Source organism: Crocodylus porosus, unplaced genomic scaffold (genome assembly GCF_001723895.1).
Source record: "Crocodylus porosus isolate Cpor-Errol unplaced genomic scaffold, CroPor_comp1, whole genome shotgun sequence".
NCBI classification, from domain to species: Eukaryota; Metazoa; Chordata; order Crocodylia; family Crocodylidae; genus Crocodylus; species Crocodylus porosus.
In genome coordinates, this window is record NW_017728925.1 from 16,493,532 (window position 1) to 16,511,461 (window position 17,930).

At 47.9% G+C, this 17,930-nt stretch overlaps 1 protein-coding gene and 1 long non-coding RNA gene across 2 annotated transcripts; one reads left to right on the forward strand and one right to left on the reverse strand.

Annotated features, from left to right (window-relative positions):
• Window positions 1-2,382: 2,382 nt before the first annotated feature.
• On the forward strand, window positions 2,383-15,660 carry CUTA (cutA divalent cation tolerance homolog). Its single transcript, XM_019540958.1, has 6 exons — window positions 2,383-2,545; window positions 6,213-6,361; window positions 12,627-12,686; window positions 13,509-13,554; window positions 14,351-14,400; window positions 15,326-15,660. Exons 1-6 carry the CDS (start codon window positions 2,462-2,464, stop codon window positions 15,426-15,428), a joined length of 492 nt encoding a protein of 163 aa, XP_019396503.1. The 5' UTR covers window positions 2,383-2,461; the 3' UTR covers window positions 15,429-15,660.
• LOC109314033 lies at window positions 2,761-17,633 on the reverse strand. Its single transcript, XR_002102203.1, has 3 exons — window positions 17,011-17,633; window positions 16,429-16,434; window positions 2,761-2,773 (listed from the first exon to the last, which is right to left on the reverse strand). It is a non-coding gene; the product is annotated as an uncharacterized LOC109314033 (long non-coding RNA).
• Between the last annotated feature and the right edge of the window lie 297 nt (window positions 17,634-17,930).

Genomic DNA, 17,930 nt, shown 5'->3' on the forward strand with positions numbered 1-17,930 from the left:
AGTAAAGTAATGACGCGTCAGTTAGCTTGGATGTCTCTATTCATATCCAGTCATTTTTCAAAGGAACATCGTCAAAGCATTTTAGAGCCCATGTTCATAATACTGCTTATGTTCATAATCCTGCCCTGCCAGGATCTCAACGTGCTTTCAGATGAATTAAGTCTCAGAACATCTCATGATGCAGCTAGAGAAACAACAACGCAGAGGTGAAGTGACTTACCCAAGGTCACGCAGCAATTCAGAGGCAAAGGTGGGAGAACTCAGCTCTTTGCTTCCAGTCCTTTCGTCCCCAAAACGTGCTTCTTCCAACTGGCTTTGTCCAAGGAAAGAAAGCAGTTCTGCAGAACCAGCTATTAGAAATCTTTTCTAATAAACAGTGGAAACTTAAAAGGAAAAACAAATCTCTTGCGTTGCAAAATCCAAAGTGTTTCTTTGATGCTACTGTACGGGAACCACATGACTTGTAAAACCTATGCTGCTGGCCTTAAGCATTAAAAAGGTCATTAACAGGTAAAGAGAGGAACACATGGCTTTGAGGACTGTCTTTTTAAATGCTTTTGTGCATTGTCAGCCCATTTTTAATTCCCACTGAAATGTCAACATGCTCATGCTGGCTTGCAATGTATTCATACTAACATTTCCTGGTGATTGCTTTATTGGGATTTGTCCAAGTCAGTGACTCTTTGGCCACCCATTTTCCCATCTTTTCAATTGAATGCATCTGCCTCACAGGTCTGTTTGGGGGTTACGGTGATTAAGAACATACGATCTGCCATTTGCTGGGTCAGACGGTAGGTCCACCTTGCCCAGCATTGTGTGCCGCAGGGGCAGAGAACAGATGCTGAAAAGGACAGCAAACTGGGTCTGAATAGGGGTTTTGCCCCTGCTATTCCTCTCTCACTTGCAGCCTCCAGCACCTAAGGTTTAGGAAGCTCTGATTCAGAGATGGTGCTGTTCGCTCCCGTGCTCAATAAGCTACTGATGCCCCTTTCCTCCAAGGTGTCCAGTCCCTATTTTTGAATCTGACTAAACTCTGAGCTTCCAGCACATCTAGTGGCAATGAGCTCTACCCTTTAATGCCACGCTGGGTGAACAAGAACTTCCTTGTGTTACTTCTAAACTTACAGCCTACTTGTTTCATGTTGTGACCCCTTATTCTTGTTTTGAAACTCAAGAATCCATTCCCATGGACTTTTTCTTTGCCATTTAGTATTTTATAAACTCTTACCCTATCCCCCCTTCTAAATAGGCTTATGGAGCCTCTGCCTCACTCACAGTTTCAATAATGAAATCAGTGGTATTTCCCAGCTGAAATGACAAGAGGGAATACTTAAAAAAAAAAAAAAAAAAAAGGCCAAGACACCTTGGTCCCTACATGGAGCCTGGAGTCAGGGCAGCTGCTGCCTATGGAAGGAGCACAGGATCATAGGAAAGTACGGTCATCTAATCCAGCGTTTCTCAAGTGGTGGGTCACGGCCCAAAAGTGGGTGTCAAGAATACATGAAAGGGTCGCGAACAAACTTTAAAAATGGATTCTCCGTTAAAGGAGAAAGTTGTGGGAGACTGGTTTTTGTCCTTGCAGGCAGGCAGACTTCCAGCCTGCAAGGGGCTGCTTGGGGGCCCCCTGCCCCACATATACCCCCCCACACACACACACCGGGGGGCCAGTGCCTGGGGGTGGGGGGCAGAGGGTTGGGAGTGAGGGGCACTGGGTCGGGACTGGCCACTGATGTTTACCAATGGGTCCTGGTACAAAAAAGGTTGAGAACCGCTGATCTAATCCAGCCCCCTGCCCCAGACAAGATAACTCCCAAATAAAACATCCCAAATAAAGCAGGACCAGCCCCAACTCCATCATCCCAGCCAGGGCTTTAAGATCCTCATCTCCCATCTCAACTTTCCCAGCTGCATCATGCTGCTGCTGCTTCTAGTCCTGGTCCTAGTCCTGCCCCTACAGCCACAGAAGAAAAGCCCATCTCCATCCCTTCTGTAATCACCCCTCTTGCATCTGAAGACTAATATCAAATCCCCCCCTCACCTCTTCTCTTCTCCAGATGAGAAAAAAACCCTCCTTCTTGCAGCCTTTCCTTTTACCACTTGCCTCCCATGCCCCTCATCCCATGCACAAGAACCTGCCCACAGCTGAAGTGGTGCATGGACCTGCTTCTATCGCCTGCACAAGAAAGTGTCCCTAGATAACGATCCATGCGGGCACCAAAGCAAAGGGATCTATGTGCACATCTTCTCCAGACCTTTCTAAGCCCTCTCTGCACTGTGCAAATCCGGGGGGAGGGTGGGCAGGCAAGGGAGGGTGCCAAGCAAGCAGGCTGGGAGCAGGCGGGTACCAGTCCCTCCTGGCAGGGAGAGGAGGAGGAGTCTCAGCAGCTCTGCAAGCTGCTGCCAGCCCCGGCAGGTGGAGGAGGGCAGCCCGGGCAGGCTGCATGCTGCCAGGGGGTGCAGGATGAAAATGGACTGGCTCTCCCAGCGCTGCCAGGTGCCGGCTGTCCAGAGCTGCTCCCGCCCGGGATGCTTCACTTTGCTGCTGGTAGGTGACCCCCCTTCCTCCTGGCCCCCCATTTGCAAGCCATAGGCTCCCCCTGGGACCAGGGGCAAGGGCATCTGGGACATCTCTGCACTAGCTGAGCCCTGCAAAGGATCCAAATGCAGGCAGCAAAACTGTGCTGCAAAGATTTTTAATTGGGGGGCGGGGGGCAAAATATATATACACCGTTCTTGCCAAACCTGAACCCATTTTCAAAGCCTTCTTCCACCCCTACCCAAAATCTCACATCATGCTGCCAAGATGTTCTTAGCAGCAGGCAGAGGGGACAGTCTCAGGGGCAACTTCTTACCATAGAAATGTCCCAGGAGGTGCTGGAGGTCCAGTCCATCCAATGCGAATTGCAGGGATCCAGGCGATCCCAGCCCTGAGAAATAGTTTTCTAGAGGAGCTCACAGGGTGGGGGATGGATTGAGAGAAGGAAACACACGTGGGAAATATCCTCTTGGCTGCATGCTCACTCCCTCCTTTGCACAGACTGTGAGGCAGGATTTAAAGAGCTCCTTTCATTCTTGGGGAGGACTTGTTGCTCTCGTGGCTGCAGGAAATGTTTGTTTCTGGCTGGCTCGGCAAACACTGGAGGGGGGGGATCAGATTCAGAAAGAATCCCAGTTTGGGTTTGGCAACAAAACCAAACCCAAGTGGCAAGACTGACCCGCGTTAGAAACCCTCCTGGATTTCACCATCACTTTTCTGATCCATATTCTTCAGCTAGAGACATTTACCTTCTCATTACTGCGGTGTTGGATTTCAGGTTCCAGGCTTCAAACCACCACGCTCAGAGTTTGCAGCCCATTATTTCTTGCACCAGCCCGAGGCAAAACGGTTTTGCAGAAGCACCAAATTTCATGACTGATTACTGTCAGGGAAAGCGAGGGGAGCTGTAAAGCTTGCATTATTTGTTGCTCACAGGGCTAGCCTCATGCGCTGCACAAAGAGCCTCCTGACAGTTAATAATTACCTTGATGAACAGAACAAGGTATGTATTTTTGCAGGGGCTGAAATACTGCTCTTTGGAAGATACGGTATCTGTGACCACACTGTCGTCCTTTTGTCTCATAACCAGCAATGCAGCATTTGTGATTAGTTAGTTCTTGTTTTTAAAATGCCTTAAGAGTGCTAGAAGTGCTAAGAAGTATTGACTGTAACCCTACAATAACCAGCGGTGTTTCCTGGAGTGAAATGCATTACAATGGAGTGAATAGGAGACAAGTCAGATAAAGAATCAATAATTTTCCAGGCTGCAAAGAGTTGATGGGAGAAAAGACCCTGTTACAGTAAAGCATACGGAAAACAAAAAGCCCACGACATTTGTCCATTAATGCGAGGTCTTTCTGAGGCCAGGAGGAGGGTAGGGATGGGGGGGAGGAACGCTTTGTACCCTTAGTCTTATGAAAATCCTTTTATCACTTTAGAAGTGCAAGAGCCAGATACATGATACAAAGGAAAGCATCTCTTGAGATGCATTTACTGTTGCACTTCAAGGTGAAGCGAAAAGAGGGAGCAGAGTCTTTTTCTTTGCTAAATGTGGCTGATGAAATCTCACGAAGCCTTGAGATGCGATGCTTTTCCATGCCAAGATGTTTTTTTCTGAACAAATTCTTAAGCGGCAGCATTTGTGGAGTTTCAGTATTATAGGTCTATGTGAAAGATTACAAATGACTTTTGCCGGGAATTAGGTGGTGCCACATAAAAGCGCCTAGTTGTTAATAAACTATGAATAAAGGCAGAATGTTGTTTCATAGATTTAATCGAGTCAGGGTCTGCCACGACAGGGAAGGTATATTGACACGGTGGATCCAATGCATCCTTCTCTTTCTGGCACCCGGAGTTCACTCTTCTCCCAGAGGCTTGGCCACCGGCTCCCTCCAGACTCCGGCAGCAGATGTCATTGCATTTGAAATGATGAACGTTGAAAATGAATGTTGAAAATGATATTTTCAAGCTTTTCTTCATAGCTGTGGATGCCAGATTTCGCAGTTTGAAGGAACTATATGATGCCAAAACCCTGGACAATAAGCCGGGGCCTTCGAGGACCTGTGTCCTAGCCTGGCCCTGGAAACCAGAATGCAGCACCAACATGATTTTCACCAAAAGCAGGATTTCCCAGGATATGAAGGATGCACCGTTTGAATGGGGGGGAGAGGAGAGAGGATTTCCTTCTCCTTGATGGAGTCTCTCTCTCCACCCTGGAACCTGTCCCCGACTCCTTTAGAGTTGCCTGGCCTGATACCTATAATTGGCCTTTGGGGACTCGGTGCCAAGCATTTTCAAAACACGGTCACAGGCAACAAAACCATCAAACCCTCCGGCAGTTTTGTTTTCCACCCACTCCTTCCCCCCTTGCAAACCATCTAGCCAGTGCAGACCCCTTTTCAAAGCCATGGGGCAAGCCCCCCAACTGGGCAGTATCAGGAATGAACAAACATGATTAATCCCAGATCAAGGCCAGGCCCACGCTGGCTGGACTTATTGCATTCGCAGACTAGCAGGGTCTGTCACTCGAGCTGCCTCTCCTTGCTGGCTGTCGTTAGCTGTTATTTCATCCTATACCATGAAGCACCAGATGGAGAGCTGGGAAAGCTGGTTTCCATGCCTGCGCCAGGAGTAACTAACTCCCCGCGTGACCTCGGACAAGTCACCGAGCCCCAAATGGTTTCATAAGCTTCCTCTAATTCTGAATGCCCCACTTGAACCCTCACCAGCTTGATAAAGGTGCAGATTTACTTGTTATGTAACATTCATGCTCCATTTTACTTCCAGGTTCCCAGTGCTGAACTGTCTGGGTTTCAAACTCTGCAACAGAGATATAACTGAAAATATTCAAAACCTTTGGCAACCTTTCTTTTAGTTTTAGGTGGGGTTGACAATGTCCTTCCAACTTTGCCAAATACACTCAGCCAAGTGTATTCATGGAGTAGCTCCACGAACCAGATGCAGTTACTCCAGAGGGAATTTGGCCCACGAAGCTGAACAAACAGCTGAACATTGCGGGAGCTGGGTTCCAGTTTACTTGCTCTTTCGCTTAGTTCTTGTAGCAGAAATAGCTGCAGACGCTGGGTGTATTATTTACAGGGTCCAGTGCTGTAAATATGCTTGTACTCTTCTCAGCAGCAGGCGACCGTCCGCCCTCTGGATCATGCCGTATGCGTAAGAGGTCTAATCGGATGCCTGATGAATCCATTTGTGGCTGACACGGCCAATTCGAGAGTGACACAGCTTGTTACAGGTTTCACAGATCCATATGTTGACTGAGCTGGAGTCCAAGTTTACAGCACGCTGCTTCTTTCTCACTTTGCTTCCAACCCCTGGATCAAAGCCGCTTCATGTCGAGCTGGACCCGGTGCCAGATGTTCCCTCCAGTGCAGACAGGATTCTGTGCGCTCCTCCCAGCTTGACAGCAGTAGAGGAGTAGCAATTCCTTCTAGCAGAGCTCTGATTATCTTCATTTCCACTGTACAAAGTCTTGCAAAACTGGATTAAACCCACCCTGGGGACGTTTATGTGGTTTCGACATAGATTTGGTTAAACAATTACCATTATTCCAGTAGGGAGACTTGAGTCTTGTGTCTGTAAATGCTAATATTTTACAAAACCAGCATCTGGGGAGTTCATTTTGCTGACTTTATTCACCCTGCCTTTTGCATTTTAGGTCGTGTCTCTGTCTTTGCTGATGTACCCAGTGCTGAAAAGTCTGGCCCTTCAGGTGCACTCTGCAGTCACTGGCAGCTACACCTCTGGAGCCCACTCCATCGCTTTCATCAACTGCCCCAATGAACAAATTGCAAAGGATATTGCAAGGTACCATGCTATTTTCAGTTTTTGTGTGAAAATAAGTCAAAGGCTGGTTGTTATGAAGAGCTTTGTTTCTTTGATGTTATATTAATCTGGGGATTGAGGGTCTTCCCCCTCCTCTCCACTCGATGCCCTCATTTCTCACACTTAAATGACCCCCTCTATTCTACTTTCTCAATGAAAACGAAAATCAGCCCAGCTGCACCATCATGCTTTTTCCCTACAGTCTCTGCCACCTTGAGCACATCAAATCTGTTTTCAAGTCCTACTGTTTTTTCATCACCGGGTGCGTCTACATGAGATGATTAATGCGCAGTAGCGTGTCACAGCGAAGACAGTGCTAATACGCTACAGTGCAGTAGCATCACTAAAAAGGCGTTCGCTGGCATCATGGCAAGGTAGCTCTAGTTACTGTTCATTTACTTAGTACTTCACTAAGCAAGTACCAAATTAAATGCACAGTAACTACTGGACTGCAAAAATCTAGGACTCTTGGTCCCAAAATGATACCTTTTATTAGACCAACTGAGAAATTGCAAAAAAAATATTTTTTTGCAATGTATTTTTTTTTACAATTTCTCAGTTGGCCTAATAAAAGGTATCATTTTGGAACCAGGAATTCTAGATTTTTGCATTTCTTTTTGTCTCAGACCAGCATGGCTACCACATACATCCCAGTCACTACTGTGCATTAATCAACGTGTAGATGTAACCACTGTTAGGGGCCAGTTTAAGACCCTGGCCTTTATCACTGAAGCAACTCATGGATCAAGCCTCAGGTATATTAAAGACCAGACTGCAGTTTGTCATTGTGACCCAGTGAAGCAGCTGCAGTCCTTTGACACAATGCAGATCACAAATGCCTTGAGAAATCTGGGTTACGGGGCTCTGGTTACGGTACAAATGACTGCGGGAGATTAGACACGCGTAGAGTCTGATCACCTTCAGGAAACGTTGCCCTGCTGATCTCCTCCACAAACTTTTTCACTAAAACAAGAATTGCATCTCCGGCTCCGATATCCTACTTACTCAAGCAGCCTCACCAAAAAAAAAAGTCTTGTAACCGAAGAAACAGCTAACTAGAGGCTGATGCAACCAGAATACCCCACACACAAGTTCTACCCTAAAACGGACGGCCGTGACGGGGACTCCAGCAAGTCTCCTGGAGACGGGGGTCATTTCTGCTGTTTTTCCATGGAAGGAGGCTAGCTATCGCAGGGGTAAAAGGTTATGACTGATTAAAAAAAACCCCAAGGTACAAAATGGGAAATAATCTGTAACTCCATATCTGAAACTCACATCCCAGTTAGTTTTGAATAGTGGGGGTTTCAGATCCATCTGGCTGGTTTTTGGTTTTCATAGTCTGCAAGATAGATGTCACAGACTCCTAACTTAGCGGCTGAATAGATGGCCTGTTCAGAGTAGTGCGACTGTGTGGACTGACGCAATGTTGACAGTGGATCATTAAGTTTCCTGCTAACGCTCTGCTTGCCAACAACTCTCCCCACCCTCTGCAATAGCCGACTGTTCCCAAACAGCTATTCAAGAACCACCAGGCTCCTGAAAGGGGTTTTGTGTCATCCTAAATACTGCAACTGTGTCAAGCATGGCAAAAAACCCCCTCAAAGTAGATAATATTGGTATTACTCGATACGTGTGAAGAAAAGGATAACTGTGCATCACTAGTGAAAAGATCATTTAATCCCTTAAAATATATTGTGTTCATAGCTCTGCAGACATGCTCTGCTCTTTGTTCCTTCTCTGTTAGGAAAGGGAGAGGGGGGAAAAGAAAAAAAGCAGTCACCCCCGGCAGTGCACACCCACTCCTAAGATCTACATGCATTTTGTTCATGTTTTTCTTGTTATTCCTTATTTCAAATGAGTTCAGGGGGATTGAATTAGGTAACAACAGGTTGTAATGACTGGTTCAATGGATCAATGTTTATTTTCCCCAAAATCTGTCGTTTTCCTTCTGGCAGTGTGTTTCCTCCTCTCTTCTGGGGATTGCTGGAGTACCTGTTCCAAGGCTTTGTTGCAATGAAGGTATCTAATGATTGTAAAGGAAGAAACGGGTTTCACACTTTTCAGGGAGAGCTCAGCTGCTGATAAACACAGGCTTTGGGCATACTCATTAGCTCTAGCCCGATCTATCTTCTATGAAGCATGTACGTGCCTAGAAATGAAATCTCCCAATCTTTACAGAATGTAAATCTTGCATCTTCGCAGGCATTTGATTTGGGAAGCAGAGTTGTGTTCAGATGGGATCATCATTTGCATTGTTTAGGGCGAGACCATGAGGAAGCTGCCCAAATGGCACCAACCAGAGAAGTCTTCAGCACTAATCAATCAATCGTTCTCCACAAGAAAGGCACAAACGTGGTCACACTTAACATCCACCAGCCCTCAGTTTTGCCTTGTATTTGTGCACATCGCTCACTATTCTTTTCTGCTTTTTAACGTTGTGCCTGGGTAACGTAGCAAGTCAGTTGTCCTGTAAGGCTGGGAGAAAATAACCAGCCCCAAAAAATCATGCATTATTGCAGGTGTTTTCAACAGCCCATCGTCATCTCATTACAACAGATGCATTTCCCCCAGCGTCCCTGGGTTCCATAATCTCCGTTCATTAGGAGAGAACCAGCAATGCCACCAAGAATAGTAAGTCACTAATCCTCCTAATACTCCTGTGTTAAGTGATTATTGGAAGGGCAGTGACTTCATGCTCACCAGGAAGGTATCAAATGCATCGCTTGCGCTCTTTCTGTAACAGAGTCGTTAGAGAAGTCAAGCTGAGAAGTAAAGGCTTTGCTCATCAGGTAGGCCAAGAGGCCCTTCTCTTCCAGGATCCTGAATTCTGCAGCGTCCAGCACCAGCTGCTTCAGAGGAAGGTGAAAGGCTGCCCACAGACAAAGCATCTTCCTTTCCCAGCCCCAATCAGTTGGCTGATACTGGTCAGAAACAAGAAGATTCATAACACATTTGTTATCTTCATGCTTTGCCTGCTGTGTGATTTAACAGAAGGCTTCAACTTCCAGCCCCCTCTTTCCTATTAATCCTGACCTCAGTCCCAAAACTCTTTTTATTTTTTTTTTAATGTCTCCCTGAAAAATGAAAAACTTGATCAACTGAAAATGTTGGATTTGGGCTGAAAATATTTTCATTTTTAGTAGTAAGTGGCCAACTTTTTCCAGGTGTTTAGTTTTTCAACAGAAAGTTGATTTTTTTTTCCCTACGGCAGGGTCTGCACGTCCCCACCCATTATATAGATCCTGTTACAACAAGTGTTTGTAGTTGGAAAAATAAGAGATTGTATGTCACCAAATCTGAAGACAGAATGTCACACCGACATCCTTTTCCTTCTCTATTCTCTGCTGAGGGCTTGCTTCCTACACAATTTGCTTGATTTCTTTTGATTTTCCTTTCCATTTGATGTTAATTAAAAGCACCGTTTTCCCAGTTATCGAGTTCCTATGCAAAAGAAATGCATTAAGTAATTCCAGCCGAGTCCATTACAGCACAGGCTGCAGGCAGCAGGCAGCAGGATGGAGCTGCTCCCTTGCAGCTGCAAGGGGCTGTGTTTGGCTTTCTGCAATAAAATCCACAGCTCTGAGTCTCTTCCCACTGCACTAATCTCATCACGCCCTGCATCCTCTCCAGTGAGGTGCCAGGCTAGTGACTCCACAAGTTGCTTCTCCATCGGGACCATTCTTGTTGTAGGTTTTTCCCACCCTGAAACTTTTTAAGAGTCCCTTTGAGCATCAAAAGAAAGGTCAGTGCTAATGCAATGCTAATACTATCAAAATATAGATTCAAGTTTAATGTATTGTAGTGGAGGGGAACAGGAGATCAGTTTTACTGCTGTAAGATGTGTCAGTTAATCTAAAACTGGATCTAAAGCCCATTAGCATCAATGAAAAAGAAGCCTGTTGGGCTTCGGATCGGGCTTATAATGCAAGATCTTTGGATTTTGTACCGTAGCCTGGTTTAAGGGACTACCTGGCAAAAAAGAGCTGGACGTCCAGCTTTCTCCCACTGTACTGCCTTGTGCACAGATTCATTTACTATATACGCAGGCCTCTAGGAAGTGCAGCGTTATCATTTTCATTTCAGCAGCAATCACCCGGAACTGAAACATCCGGAGAGTCGGGTTTTTATGCTCCCCAAAGCAAACTATTCAGCTGGGTAACATGCTGTTGCAAATTCCCAGCATCTTGTTAAAAAAAACAACCCGCTGAGAAGATGCAACTTGTTGGGTTTTTTTGTGCCAATCGCTCGTGTCTGAACATTTGTCAGCAAGCATAAAAGTGAAGCGTGGAAAACTGCATCGCCGTACTGTCTGGAGGCTGGTTATCTCCTGGAAAATTTTGTTACCACTTGGACCATGAAGTATAGAAAAAGAAATATTTGAGCTGTATGAGCCAGAAAAGCTTTAAATGATCCTTTAAAAGGACAGAGAGAAGTAGTCAGCCATGTCAGTCTGAAGTCAGGCAGCAGGCAGGGTGGATTGGCACTTTATAGGCCACAGGTTCCCAAACTTTTTCTTATTGCCTACCCCTTTCCAGATTTACCAGCTGCCCACAGGGTAGCATGCAGGAGCACCCACCCTTTTCTTTCCACACACCGTAGCACTGGCTAGCCTGTGGCTTTGTGTGGTTGGGATAATGGTACCGGGCCCGCCCGTCTTATGGCATTAGCTGCAGAGCATGGAAAACCCGGTCTATAAATAGACGTAGAAAGCAGGCCTAATAGGAAGGATTCAAACAAAGCTTATGCGTATCCAAATGGGAACTTAGGCTACGTAAATAGCCCTTGCGGGTCACGTTGGCCTATATTTCATAACTGTGTATTAGCACCCTGGCCTGGCTGTCTCCATGTGTTGTCACGTATTTGTACAGGGTCCAGTTGCTTTTAGGGGCAGGATATCCTGACATACGCACACTCTTCTGAACCTGCCTTTCACAGCAGATGACAAAATCCTCTTGTAAGGAGGAAAGATTCAGTAAGTAATACCGGAGTATTATGAAACCTGCCAATCTGTATTATAAACTGGAGGCAAGAACGATCTGCTTGTGGTTTATTTGGAGCGGAAATGTTTTGTGTTCTCCAATAGCGGGGGGAGGTTTGAAATAGTTAACGATAGCTAAAGAAATTTTAATTCTCAGCCCCACGAGTGTTAGGTCTTGCACAATTCAATCCTACCTCCTTGTCTGGGATGTCAGGGTCAGAGCTTCGACCCAAGGTAAGGGCTGCGAGTTGTGTGTTTGCCTCGCCAAAGCACCGCATATCAAATGCACCGCAGGAGGCCAGAGTTTAAAAAAAAAAAGAAAAAGAAAAAAACAAACCACCCCACACTAGATCACAAGCCTAAGAGCATGATGCCTTCAGAGCATGGTGTTTAGAAATGGGTTTCGGGCAGAGGATGCCAAAGGGACACCAACAGACCTTCCCAAACAGACAGAGGCTCTTGGGATTGGAAAATAGCGTTTGGAAAACATGCTCTTCTACCATTCACCCCTCGATTGCTTCCAACACTCTTTCATTGCTGAAGTATCACTTCTGGCAGCCCACAGCAGTGCCGCGGGAATAACCTAGTCCACAAGGAAGGGAGGAAACTTTGAGGCAGGAGGGAGCAGATTGGAGTTTCAGACTCTTATGACCTTTTTGCTTTGAAAATGTTGGTGCCATGAAGCATTTAGTGACACCGCTGTTTTCCGTGACGTTCCCTGTCCAACATGTTGCGCGTTTAGTTCCAGGACGTTCATGGTGTGAACACAGGACTAGAAGACAGGAGCTTCTCCCAGCTCCGACTTCCCTGAGCCAAAGGGTTTAATGCAGGCCTGAAGTGTCCCTACCTGTAAAATGGGGGCAACACTGTAAGGGTGGTGCAGGGGGTCATTCGTTATCAGTCGAGACTGCCATCTGCACCACGCCAGTCCTGTCTGTCACTGTGAGCAGGACTTTGGAGAACAAGAGCAGCAGCCTACAGGAGCCCTTGCCAAGGCTACGCCAGCAAGAGCCAGGCTGAACTGGCCGCAGCTGGAAGTCAGCATTTGTTTTTCTTTTAATGATTAATTAAACAGCCCGAACTTGTGCTTCAGGTGTTGAGGCTTCTTGCAGTAGAAAACAGTCCAAGGTTAACCATTCACAATCTAGGTGGTTCATCTCTCCTCTGCCTTCTGCCAAGGTTAGCCCTACACTGCAAAGTAGAGGAGGGTGACGGGAATGGGGTAGCTGTGGCTTCGTTACTCAAACTGACCCTCTGCGTTTGATATAGGGCCATCATGGATAAGAAGCTGGCTGCCTGCGTGAACATCCTGCCAAGGTCCTCATCCATGTGAGTGGTATTGAACCTTCCTCAAGAGGACAAGCGAACGGTCCGTGCAAGGTCTGAGCCATAAGCAGCAAACCTCAGAGGTGCCAAGCGCCCATGGGTGGCTCAGCACATCCCAAGATCAGGCCGGACCTCCCCGCTCCCGTCCACACGCACGCATGTCTAGGAGCAGAAGTGACCACTGCTGCACTAGACGATCATAGTGGTGACCCTTGCGTATCAGGAGCAGAAGAGCAAATGTACGATCTGCTGGCCTGCAGCCATTCACTTATAGGTTTCTTAGCCACAGAAACCTATGTAGAGAAGATTTGGGTCTCAGCCTAGCAATTCTGTACAGGCTGTTTCTTTCCAAGGCCCTAAGGGATGCTTTGGGAAGGGAATCAGGCATGGCCAGAGCTAAAAATCAGGCTTTTTCCTTGAGAGAGAGACAGAGGCAGCTGTTGCCCCTTAAGTCTGAAAGTAGAGAAATGCTCTGCGAGGCTCTTGGGCCTGTCACCCAGCGGTCTTAAAGCTTGCTTTATAGATGTTAGTGAACCAAGTCCCACAGCATTTCCAGGGAAGAAGAGCTGTGTTAATAGCCTCCTTTTACTGACCAGGAGCTGGAGCCTCTGAACTCCCTGAGCTGCAGCAAGCGGTCATTTATGAGGCCCCATAGTGTTACCTTCCTGGTCCCCAGCCCTATACATGACACGTGTAGGGTGCAACTCCACGCAATAAAGAGCCGTGACCGCGGAGAGGGTTGGAACAGGCAGAATAAACCCCGCTGGGGGCAGAGGGAATGCAAGCATTTACCATATCTGCTGCTTTCTCTTCTCTTCAATGTAGGTATTTTTGGAAAGGGGAAATCGAGGAAGCCACTGAAGTCCTGCTAGTGAGTGTCCCAGCCACTGAGCCGGCCCAGATGCATGGTGGTGAGAGGTGTCCCACTGGTGTCACATAGGCTGCGTTGAGGAATCGTTCCTGTTTGGGGGACTGTTGAGGTCCGGCAGCGTGACCCAGCCCAGGACAGCGGTGACCCGAAATCGCTACCGTCCGGTGGCTGTTGAAATGGGGCACAGGTGCATTCAGGTCGCGGAGTCCCTAGCGGAGATGCCACAGGCTGAAAGAGCTGCAGTAGCTGAAAGCCGGCTTCCAGGCAGGCAGCATCCACCACGGGGCATAGACTTGTACTGCACTCGGCTGGGCTTTCAATCCAGCTCACTTCATGGCTCTAACTCAATGCAAGAACGTGCATTATCGTGTACATTATGGTAGGGCGGACAGCCAGCATGCCAGGCACTTTATGAACGCAGGGTAGAAGACTGCCCCTCATCTGAGTAATTAACAGTCTAAGCAGGCAAGACAGAGCTATCTTCATCTCCCCGTTTACAGGTGGAGAACTGAGGTATGGAAAGAGCGAGCGATGTGCCTGAGGCCACACAGTGGGAGCTGGGAACTGAACCCACAGCTCCAGCGTCCCGTTGCAGAGCCTCATGCACAAAGTCATGCTTCTTTCTCCTTCCTGACTGTCCAGCATTATTTGAATCATTTGCATATGTCATAATATTGCCATGAGACTTCCTAAGGGACTGCACTTCCCCAGGAAGCCTTAAAGCAGAGGCCTCAGCAGTAGGGGCTGGCGTGGTGTGAACAATTCAGCTGCTCCAGGTTCTCTCTTTCTTTTACAGTTGGTGAAAACGAGGACATCGAAAATCCCCGAGTTATCAGAGTATGTCAGGTAAGGTTCCTGCTCAGCGTGGCCGCCCTTTTTTCAGTCTCCTCTAAATCTGCTGTGCCTAACTCAACCAGAGAGAGGGAAAAGCTGTTTCCTCTCTAGACACAACAGTAGGTTGTCAGAAAATCCTTGATCTTTTCTGCTTCGGCATACGCCAAATAAGACCAAACACAGCATGGGCACCATAGCAGTTCAAGGATTGCGCTGGCAGGAACAATCCAGCGGCTTTCGGGTTGACATGGAGCCCACGTCCTTCAAAAGAGTCTCTGTGGTCCATTGACATGAGAGGCCTTCAGCTTTTGTGCTGCAATCAGGGGAGATTGATGGGCTCAGTGTAAAAGTGTGAGAAACTGAGCAGTTTGGGCTGCATTTCACCAAGTACCTGCAGCTGGCTTGTGCAGTTCATGGTCACAAGGTATCCATGGGGTCGAGAACAACTGAGTTACCCAGATCTTAGCTGTATATTTAAGTATCTATATTTGCTGTTTATATGGATAACAAGAACATCTGGCTACAAAAGGAATTAAATAAAGGTTAGGGAGACTTGGCCACCCTCTTGCTCAAGGCTTAACTCTTGGGGACAGGACGAAGACTTTCCTTTAAGACAGGTTATCCTATAACTATGTACTATAGGGCTGGTTATTTTGCATCTTCTGAATGATCTAGCGCTGGTCATCAGAGACGGCACGTGGGACGCTGGTATGTTGCAGCCTGGCAGTTTCTCCTGCCATGCTGAACCCAAAAGTCCAAGCAAAAATCTAATTAAATGATGAAAAGGGCCACCAAAGTGCTTTGAAGTTCATGCCAGTGCTCTAGTCCGAGGCTGGCACATCCTGCTCTGAATTGAAACCTCTTGAGACTGTAAGATGGAGCCTGTTTCTGCAACAGGGATGATTAATCACATGGGGGGGGGTGTTTTCTGTTTCAGATCTGTGCATCCTTTTGAAATTCCTGAATTTATCAGCCTGCCCATTGACCAAGGAAACCCTCTCTATTTAAAATGGATTGAAGAAGGCGTCCCAGACAAATAGTTGGAACGGACCGCTTGATTATCCTTCTCAGGACACGTACCTGTCCGGCTTTTCCTTCCTGGGAGGAATAGAAGAGGTTTGCTTTGCCGGTCTGTTCTCTGTTGAGCGCAGGTGGGAGCGGCACAGACGCAAGGAAGGAAGCAGAGCTTCCCTGGGGGTTGTTGGTAGCACACACGCTTGGCGTTTGGGATAGAAGTGAAGACCTGCTTGAAATACAGATTAATGAACACCCCGTGTCTGCGTGAACCTGCGCTCCACAGAGGGGCTGCCACACGGGACATGGGAAGAGCTGGGGCTTGGGTCCGGAGTTGGGAAGGATCAGGGCCACGGAGGCTCTGTGGCTTTTCTGGCTGGCACCCGGGAGGCTGCTGGCCACCCCATCTGGCCGTCTTTCTTGCAGGAGGAGGACTGAAGCTAAAGAAAGAAGGTAGTCCTGCAGACCTTCAGTCCTGTTTCCCAAATGAAAGCAGATCAGGCTCCGGCAGGTGCACCAAAATCCAGGGCAACATTCAAAACCAGATAGACATCCCGAGTGCTGGCTATGCAGCCTTTGGGAAAGGGGCCCAGACCGTACAAACAAGCTCCACTGGGCAGAGGAGAAAGCTGGGATGGGAAGACAAAGGGTGTCTGAAACAAACACTTTTCACCCTGACAGAGCCTGGCAGTGCAGAGAGACGTTCAGGTTTTAATAGGATCGACTGCTTGTAATAGGTTTGGTCTGCTACAGTGTAAGTTATGGAGCAGTATTTAGTCACTTATATCAGATGCATTAATAAGCAAGAGTACATCTTACTTCTGGAGGCCGGCTTGCTCCTGTCACCTTACGGGAAACAGGAGGGTGTTTGGGTTGAACCTGGAAGTCCGACCTGGCAGGGATTTCACCAGGGAAGAGAAGCATTAGTAGGGTTAGAGGGTGCATGCGCCAAGGCCCCTCTGTGTCCACTACCGACTTCTTTTCAGGCACTGTGAATGTTTCAGTGCTTAATGTAAGTAGAGGGACTGGGCCCTGGGATAACCCCTGGTCTTGCAAGAAGGAGCCATGAGCATATTCATGAGAAGCAGCAGCAGGACCTCAGTTTCATAACACATCCAGAACGGCCTGTTTCTGCCACCTCAGATTTATACCGGCAGACACGCAAGCTGCCTTGCAGTTGTGTGATTATGTGATACGGCCTGGCGTGGGACGATGTTGGGGGTCATTTAGTCGACTTTCCAATGGCATCATGAAAGAAAGACGTGGCCCCCTTTGCCTGCCGTCGTACTGGGCTGTTGTACTCACCCCGGCATCACAGACCTGGCTGGGGAGAGCCGACGGGTGGCACGCGGCAGGGACTGAATGTGCTGTGAAGACTGAGCCGCCCCTAAAAACTGACTTCAGCAGTTCAAGTTTAACATACCTTGGCAGCGGGGAAGTTTCTGTGCTCTCCCAGGGGATAGAAAGGACTCGAGTCTCCAGAGCGGTCAGGCCTGCCCCCCCTTTATGGCACCGGGATGGATCTCGCTGTCCCGCAGGCTCTGTACGTTTGTAATCAAAGCCCAAAACCACACCTGAATGAAATCAGAGCAATCCTCCTCCTTCTACCCAAGCCAGGCGCCAGATTCTGTGCTGCATCACTTACCTTCCTCCTGCTTTATCGGCTCTTGTCTCAAGAGTTAAAAGCCAGCTGTTCCACGGTATTACCTCCTCTCGAGTCAATTCAGGGCTCCCATTAAGCTCTGTTTGCCTAATGGTCCGGCTTAAAAGATTCCCCGCATTCCTCTGATTCTTGGACCGGAGCTAGAGACTAATCCTGTTCCCGAAGGGCAAGGCTGCACTCCTGTAACAAAGCAAATAGCCACCTTTGCTTTCATGCTGCTGCAGATGAGAATTTGCTGCATAATACAGGAAAGCACTCCTCCAACCAGCTCCATGTCCCGCGTAGCAGAGTCCTACCTGCGCACACCAACCGGAGACGGGCTTCGCTCCTTCTCACAGCAGTGTCATCATGGGGTATAAAGCCGGCTGAAGACCGAGCCATTTCAGCCTTGCTTTTGGTTGGTCCCTGTTGAGTAGAGACCTGGACCAGTGTCTTGTAGCAAGCGCCTTGCTGGGCCACGCACCCAAGAGGTCCCTCGGAGCCGAGCAGGGGCAAGTTGAACCACAGAGGCATCGGCAACTTGCAGACAGAGTAGGGAGCAGGACTGAGGAGTCACCTGCTTTCTGAATCTCTCTGTGCACCAAAATATTGCATCAACATATAATTACCTGGGAGGGGTTGTATGTACATGCATGCCACTTAATGCCACCTCAACAAAACCTCTCTGGCCACCTCTTCACTCTGGGGCGGTGCAGATCGGAGGGGAAACATCTGCAGGAACCAGAACTAGTTGGTACAGTGCTTCGCTCACATTCGTCTGTCTTTACGTTTTCTTCTCACCAGCCAGGCAAGTTATGTGTTTCGCCCGGAGGTGGCAGCATTTCACCGACGGCCAAAGGTGGTTCTCCGAGGTAATTTCCATAGC